The following is an 8657-nucleotide window of genomic DNA, read 5'->3' on the forward strand; positions in this document are numbered from 1 at the left end:
CGTGCTTACACACACACACACGCACGTGCGTACACACACACACACACGCACGCGCGTACACAATCGCAAACGCGTACGCACACGCACGCGTGTACACACACACACACACACACACACACACACACACACAAATATGTACACAATGGGCTTCTTTCAGTTTCCGTCTACCAAATCCACTTATGAGGCTTTGGTCGGCCCGAGTCTACAGCAGAAGACCTTTCCCATATGGTTGGGAAGCAAGCCACGACTCAGCGTTCAATTTAATTCTCTTATTCTGTCTCCAGTACCGATTAAGAAAGGCTGATCTACCTTTCTAATATAATCTAAGAAGGCCTTGTCTAGTCTATGTTACTAATATCGACTAAGACAGCCATAACTAAACTATGTTCTTGTTATGCACCAAAAAAAAAAAAAAGAACCTAACCTTTGTTATTAACTTTCTTGTGTAATCTGTTTCTAATTTCCACGAAGGAAACGGCCATGCTTTTCCAAAGTCATTCTCTCTTAAATATTTGTTGGAACTCATAAAACCAACTAAGATATTAACATTAACAATATTGTTTATTTTTATAATAATTAACTAAAGTTTATTAATGACAATACAAAAACAAATCAAAACAAAGAGTACATCGAAATACAAACATCCATATGGCGCCTACTTTAATTTTAAAGAGAAAGACAATAAGATTTTAGAATAAATTTGGAATAAAAGAGTAAGTTGGCAGCTGCAGAGTAAAATTGGCTTTTTAAAAGTTATACTGCCGAGAAGAGATAACAATTACTAAATAGAATTTCCTGTCTTATTTCCACAATGATAAAACCAAATTATTCTATAGATGAATATGGTTTTATTCCTGATGTTTTCAGAACTTTATAACATCAATTCAGTTTTCTTAAAAATAAATAATTAACTTTAAAGAAGAGAAAGGAAAGCAAATATAAAAACGAATGAAACTCTAGTGTGATTTCCTGCGATATTTTTTGCTATAAAACTCTTCATATATTTTGTCGATTTTCCAAAATAAACCTGACTCCACTCTAATAAAAGTCACAATATATGGAGACAGTAAAGTTTTGTAATAATAATTTTTCTGAAATTGTTTCCTATAATACTGTCTTCCTGTCATAAGTAGTTATTATCAGGACAATAGTATTCTTTAGTAAATTTTCCGAGAAAAAGAAAACAAAGAGAGAGAGAGAGAGAGAGAGAGAGAGAGAGAGAGAGAGAGAGAGAGAGAGAGAGAGAGAGAGAGAGAGAGAGAGAGAGAGAGAGATGTTGCGATTTTTGTTTTCTAGTATTGTATAAAGCAAGTGGAGAAAAGATTAACGCTTCAGTTTTAAAAATTTGGGGGATTTAAAAAATATATTTTCACATAATATAAATTTTGCCACTTGAAATAAATGCGGTTACCACTTTAGAGAGTTCTCTTCATCTGATACAAGGCATTACTCGAGATAATCCTTCACACAGAAACACTAATCTTTCACACAGAAACTAACTTCTTTCACTTTCTGACCTATTTCATATTTACTCATTGTTGACATAACACAGGAAATCGTTCCAAGGATTCTAATGTTTCATTATTACACAAAATTTTGTTCGTAAGAAAACTGAAGTCTGAATTTAAGACGTTTCTTGCATAATAAAATGCTAGTAATATGCCTGTTGTCACTGAAACCGCATTACTTTTCCCTATTAATACACAGTTTGCACACACACACACACACACACACACACACACACACACACACACACATAAAAATGACTGATTGAAGAAGCTGGTAGGCTTTAGTGATGTGGACATTTATTTTCGAAATGGATAATTCTGCTACAAAATCAAAGACGACCCTATAACATTAATTTCAAATTTTGGCACAAGGCCAGCAATTTTGGGGGAAGCGGTAAGGCGATTACATCGATCCTAGTGCTCGTCTGGTACCTATTTTATCGACTCCGAAAGGATGAAGGGCAAATTCGACTTCGGCGGAATTTGAACTTAGATCGTCCAGTGTACTAACGATTCTGCTAGCTTACCGCCTTTAAATATTGGTTTCAAATTTTGGCACAAGGTCGGCAATTACGGAGCATCGACCTCGGCGGAATTTGAAGTCAGAATATGAAGATGGACTAAATGACGCTAAGCATTTTGCTCGGCGCGCTAACGATTTCGCCAGCTCGCCGCCCTAGCCAACTCTAAAATATTAATCATAATTAAGTATTGAATCTGGTTGGAGAGTAATCCTGATCGTTAACTATACGCTGACATCTCCAGACATGTTAGTCATCGACAAATTGGTTGTTCTCATCTTGTTATAGTCGTCAGAGTTTATGCAGGGAGGTTAAATTCCTCTCTCTCTTGGCACTCCGTCGCTTATGACGCCTAGAGTTCCAGTTGATCCGATCAACGGAACAACCTTCTCGTGAAATTAACGTGCAAGTGGTTGAGCACTCCACAGACACGTGTACACTTAACGTAGTTCTCGGGGATATTCAGCGTGACATAGTGTGACAAGGCTGGCCCTTTGAAATACAGGTACAACAGAAACAGGAAGTAAGAGTGAGAGAAAGTTGTGGTGATAGTGTACAGCAGGGTTCACCACCATCCCCTGCCGGAACCTCGTGGAGCTTTAGGTGTTTTCGCTCAATAAACACTCACAACGCCCGGTCTCGGAATCGAAACCGCGATCCTATGACCGCGAGTCTGCTGCCCTAACCACTGGGCCATTGCGCCTCCACAGGGAGTTTAAATATCCAAATAGTAACATTTATGAGATGAGCAGAAGAAAATATGACTTATGCTAGTTTAATTTGATTTTGATAAAAGTACAGGTGATAATTCCTGACGCGTTTCGGTTTTATTAAATCTTCTCAGCCATTGATTACTCTCTGTACATGCCATATTAGTGATAAGGGAATTCGTTATATTGATGTACTCCAAACAGCTGGCAAGCAAGGAGAAGTTTATGATTAGCTGAAACATGTCTAGTATTTTCTCCCGTATTTGTTAAAATCTCATTAAATTATTAGCTAAGGCGGTGTGTAGGACTACGTTATTTAATATCCTCTAAGCCAATACTTTCTCCACCTTATTGTATAAGACTAATCGGTTTTTTTATTGTTGACTGTTAGTTATCATGCAGATTGTATCTATGGGTATTGCTCATTAGTCGAAGTGATATAAAAATGGCAAAAAGAAGGTGAATAACAGAAATATTTTAGAAAAGAAATGAAAGAAACATTGAGATTTACACAAATGAAGTTGTAGAAATAAAGATAGAAACTCGAAAATGGGAAATATTGTAACTCACTTGTAAACTACCCTTCGGACAGTATTCAGTAAGAATTGATTGGTTTGGTAAATCTAAGCAAACTCCAACAAAACGTACAATATGATCGTTGATGGCATCCTTAATCTGAAAGAAATAGAGAAAAGAAAGTGTTAGTTGTAAGAAAAGATAAAACGAAAACATATTTAAACGTTTTACTTGCTAACTCAAATAATATTACAATATTTTCTGATAGGAAAGTAAGAATAACATAACTAATGTAGTCAACAAACTAATTAACATAGAGGTGAGGTAAACATTATTAAACAATGGTTTCAGCAATCAAACAAAGACAAAGGTGACAATTATAAAGTGGCTACTAGTCAAAGGACGGCATTTTTGACGGTAAATCTCGTGTGCCTCCTCAAATATTGTGAAACCGGCATAGAGGCACGTGTGTTGCACACAATTCAGGCATGCGTTTTGGCCCTCTCATGTATTTTAAAGATTTCACTTAATGTCTCTGAAAGGATTGTCTCCAGCCTTTGATTGGATGGCACAAACTACAGCACCCGGGTCTTCTCTGTGATGGACTGTAGTAGTTTTAGCGGAAAGTTTTATATTTAATGGAGGTTGTTTTTTGCATTCTGTTATTGGTCGTCACATAAGACCGACTTGTCTGTTGTTAGTTCTTTCAGTTATGTTGTCTGTTATGCTATGCTGTTTCGTGGCTACGTCATCACTTGCTTCCATCTTCTTTAATTTGTTTGGGTGTTCAATAATGTTTTTTTTAACATTCCTTTTGTTTGCTAGTTGTTTTGCTTTATTCAAAAAAATTTCTCTTTGGGGCGTATCCTGAAAAATATGCCATTTTTACCGTAACCCTTTTACTGAGGAAATTAGGTATAGCTACTCAAAATTTCACTACTTTTAATTATGGATAGCTGTTTAATATATCAATCCGTCTTTTGTTGAGGAATATCATGCTTTAAACTATTTTTTACTGAGATATGCCAATTTTATTGAGACAACTTAATTTGCAGAAAATACCTGTTTATTTTTTCGTTGATATTTAATATTATTACTAGAATAATTATAAGGCGGCAAGTTGACAGAATCGATAGCACGTCGGACGAAATACTTAGTGGTTTTTTATCTATCTTACATTCTGAGTTAAAATTCCGTCGTGGTCGACTTCGCCTTTCATCCCTTACGGGGTCAATAAATTGAATACAAGTTAAAAACTAAGGACGATGTAGTTGATTACTCTCCATCCCCATATTTCAGGCCTCGTGTCTATAGCAGAAAGGATTACTAGAATAACCATAAAATTTAAATTAACAGTGAAAGAGTTAAGTCGATTAAATAGGACCAAGACTTGACTGACACATTATTTTATCGATTCGGGAAGGATAAAAAGTAAAGTTGAATGATATTTATTTTATCGACTATACTCCTCCCCTAAATACCTGACTTTTTGCCTATTTGAAATTAATGAAGGCAATGGTTGGGCAGGAATGTTAGAGCGACAGACAAATTACTTAGAGGTAATTCTCCCGACTCTTCACTAATACTTTATTTTATCGACCCCGGGGGTATGGAAGGTAAATTTGGCCTCAGTGAGATTTGAAACTAGAACGCTAAAAGCTGGAACAATTATCTAGGTAATTTTACCGTTGTGCTAAAATTTCTGCCAAATCATCGCCTTTCTTAACCCTTTCATTGCAAAATTAATTTCATGATTACTTCAGTAATAATATCAAATCTCTATCTAAAGCATGGAATTGGTATTTTCTTCAATTTGCATTGCTTCAATAAACTCATCATATCTTAAAAGAAAATAGTTTCAAACATTGCATTTCCTAACAAAAGTTATATTGGTATATAAAATTGCTTTCCACTGGTGCGAATGACGAAATTTTGAGGGAATATAAACATATTCCGTAGTAAAGGGTTAATTGTGAACAAGGAAATCAAGCTAGATATCTAGAGGAGGAGAGCAGTCAATTACACTGAATCCAGTACTTGACTGTTACTTTGATTTATCGTTTCCAGAAGGAAGTAAGGTAAAATCTACCATATCATTTGAACTCACAAGATAAAAGAGCATAAAATTGAACAATGTAAATAATTCTGTGAATAATTCAACGATTTCAGCCATTTCCCTTTACGCGCCTATCTCTCATATTTAGACATTTAGCAATAAACCACGCCAGTACTTGTATAAAAGATCTTAATCTTTATAGAATATCTTTATTGAGTGTCTTCGTTTGTGTTTTATAATGCTTTTATTGAGTATCTTCCTAAATTAATGTCACTGACAAACAAACAAAATAAATAAACAACAATACCCATTAAATAAAACACTTGCAAAATTAATTAACCTTATTTTCCAAACATTCGGTTTAATTATACTGTCAAAATTTCAGATTCTTCAACTTTCAACTTCCTATTCAAATGACAGTAATTTATAATTAAAGGTATCTTGTTATGCAATATATTTGTAAAAAAAATAATAGTCTTCTAATTGCACGCTGTTTTCAAGATGCTACTTGTAACGTTGAAAATAATAATTGGTATGAGACGATCGTGTAATGGATAATGTCGCTCGAGTATTTATAATAAAAATCAGAGAATAGAGTTGGTTAGAGGAAAGTAGGCTAGCGACAAAATACAGAAAAAAAAACATATAAACAAAATAAAAATGTCGAAGAAAATAACTCAACCAAATCGAATTGTTTTCATTGCTGATGACAAGTGTCATCGTTGAGATGGTAGGGTCACAGTAAAGCCTGTTTTAAGATGATATCAGGTTAGACCCGTCAAATAACCATTTCCTACTTGAAGATGAAATTGCAGCAAAAGTGTAAATGAAGATTAGCATAGAAGAACAACAACAAACGCAGATATAAACTGTAGAGATGTTATTTTTCTTCATAATTTCTAAAGATGCTTGTTTAAAGTTGCAGATTTTTTTTTGAAAAAGGAAGTACAGAAATATCTGCTTCTGCACGATCTGCTAGCTGCAACCATCGAATCACTAATTTGAAAAAGATCACAATCTTAAAAAAAATGAAGGATACGTTGAATATTGTAAACTTGGATAGGCCATGTCTTAGAAATGACTGTGTTGCAATCTCTGGTAACGCTTTTTTTTTGTTGATTTGCACAGGCCATTGACAAAACAACAACAAAAACAACAGCAGCAGCAACAAAAGGACAACAAAAATAACCAGAACAACCTCATTGGTAGCAACAGTAACAGTGTAAAAAAAAAACAACAACAAACAAACAAGAAAAACAGCTACTGCAGAAACAACTTCAACAACTAAAACGAGAATCTATTTCACCAAATACTGCTTCACAATCCATGATGGAAAAATGAATCAACTGAGTGGATATGGTGTTACTATTTAATTAAAAGCAAATTGCACGTATTTCGTCTTAATTGACCAAATGGTAAGGAAGCTGTTTATATTTTTGTTGTAGATTTATGATCAAAGTAGTTCTATCTGTGACCGTCCCGTCTTAATTTAGACCTAATATAGTTAGGACTAAAGTACACTTCCTTTTTGAAGACACTAAGATGAAATTTAATGGAGATTCCGCTGCGATTTCTAGCATGGTCAAATGACGACCTTAAGGGCTTCTCCATTGTTCGCTTCTTGCTCAGTTTCCAGTGCTTAGTTCTGAGATCAACTACATAAATTATCAGAAGACAATAGACCTGCTAGAAGCAGCAGACAATTCTCATTAGCACGCGGGTCAAAATACTTAGCAGTGTTTCGTCTATCTTTACATTCTCAGTTCAAAATTCGACCTTGCTTTCATCCTTACAGGATCGATAAAATAAGTACCAGTCGAGCACTGGGGACGATGCAATCGATGTGCTGGCCTTGAGTCAAATTTTGAAACCATTATTTACAACTAAAAGTTGCATCGAATATAGATGACATGATAATAAATTGCTATGTCGAACGCAAATTCTTTGAAAGTGAACATAAATAGGGAAGCGATAGAGGAGCCGCAGACAGTGGAAGACAGATCAAAGAGTCTTTGCATCAGCTGCACCTGAATTTTTGTTTCCGTTATCAGCGTTCTTTAAGGTCAAAATAAGCTTATACAACTTATATATATATATATATATATAAAGAATTATTTAAAAAATGTGGAATATAATTCTGTAAACACAATATTTCGAGAAAAATGAAATGAATTTTTTCCCTTCTGCTCTTGCTTCAATTTCTTCTCCAAAAACAAAACAAACAAATAAACAAAGAAAAACAAGACAATAAAACAAACAAAAATAAATAAAAAAATCGTTGAACTACACAATCAATCAACAACGCAACTATCTATCTATCTATCTATCTATCTATCTATCTATCTATCTATCTATCTATCTATCTATCTATCTATCTATCTATCTATCTATCTATCTAGATAACAGATAAATCTATCTATCTATCTATTATTTATCTATTTTCATATATAATTATACAAGGCGGGCCAAAAATCACGCACCAAAACATTTCACATTTCATTTATGCGAGCTGGCAGAATCGTTACCGCACCGGGCAAAATGCTAAGCGGCATTTCGTCCATCCTCACGTCCTGAATTCAAATTCCGTGGAGGTTGACTTCCCCCTCTCTCTCTCCATATATATATATGTGTTTAACGTTGTATATGCTCTAAGTATGATATGCAGCTTGCTCTTTTGCACTGACAGCGCTTCTGTCACTCATATCAAACACACACACATGCACATACTCTCTCTCTCTCTCTCTCTCTCTCTCTCTCATTAATATTATGTATGTAGGTAGCTAGAGCAATATCCCAGCTGTTCCCTCTAGAAGCCCATCTGCTTATTCCATTACTACAATCCAATATGTAGTTGCCGTCGTTGTACATATAGATGCATAGTACATATTAAAGTTGAAAATTCTGGAAGTATTTTTTGCAGAATTATTCTATAACAAAACATGAATTTCGAATATGTATTGATATTATTTATTCACCATTACAAATGTTTCATTTGCTACTAGAAATTATGAAGCTTTAGATGTTAGATAGACATGTCAGGAATTTTCTATTAGGAATTTTTCAGATAGAGAAATCATTTAGATGAAGCGTTTGTATTTACAAAGAAATCAGGAACAGAATAGAGAGTTGGTGTGAAGGAGGGAAGAGCAAATTCGATACTACAGAAGGAAAGAATAGAGACTTATACGCATACATGCACACACACATACACACTAACACACAGAAATATATACACACATATAATTATACGTATAACGGGTACGTATACAGAAGTAAACACGCACAGATTGATGTGGACATATACAAGACTATATATATATATATATATATATATATATATATATGT

At 34.5% G+C, this 8657-nt stretch overlaps 1 protein-coding gene across 1 annotated transcript in view; it reads right to left on the reverse strand.

The window, feature by feature from the left end:
• The window catches only part of LOC106867808 (atrial natriuretic peptide receptor 1), a 900438-nt gene that overhangs the window by 179486 nt on the left and 712295 nt on the right, over positions 1–8657 (reverse strand). Inside the window, exon 11 of the mRNA XM_052970159.1 lies at positions 3310–3414. Within this exon, the coding sequence (XP_052826119.1) occupies positions 3310–3414 (105 nt within the window). The remainder of the gene's footprint in view (positions 1–3309; positions 3415–8657) is intronic.

The sequence above is a fragment of the Octopus bimaculoides genome, chromosome 8 (assembly GCF_001194135.2).
Source record: "Octopus bimaculoides isolate UCB-OBI-ISO-001 chromosome 8, ASM119413v2, whole genome shotgun sequence".
Classification (NCBI taxonomy): Eukaryota; Metazoa; Mollusca; class Cephalopoda; order Octopoda; family Octopodidae; genus Octopus; species Octopus bimaculoides.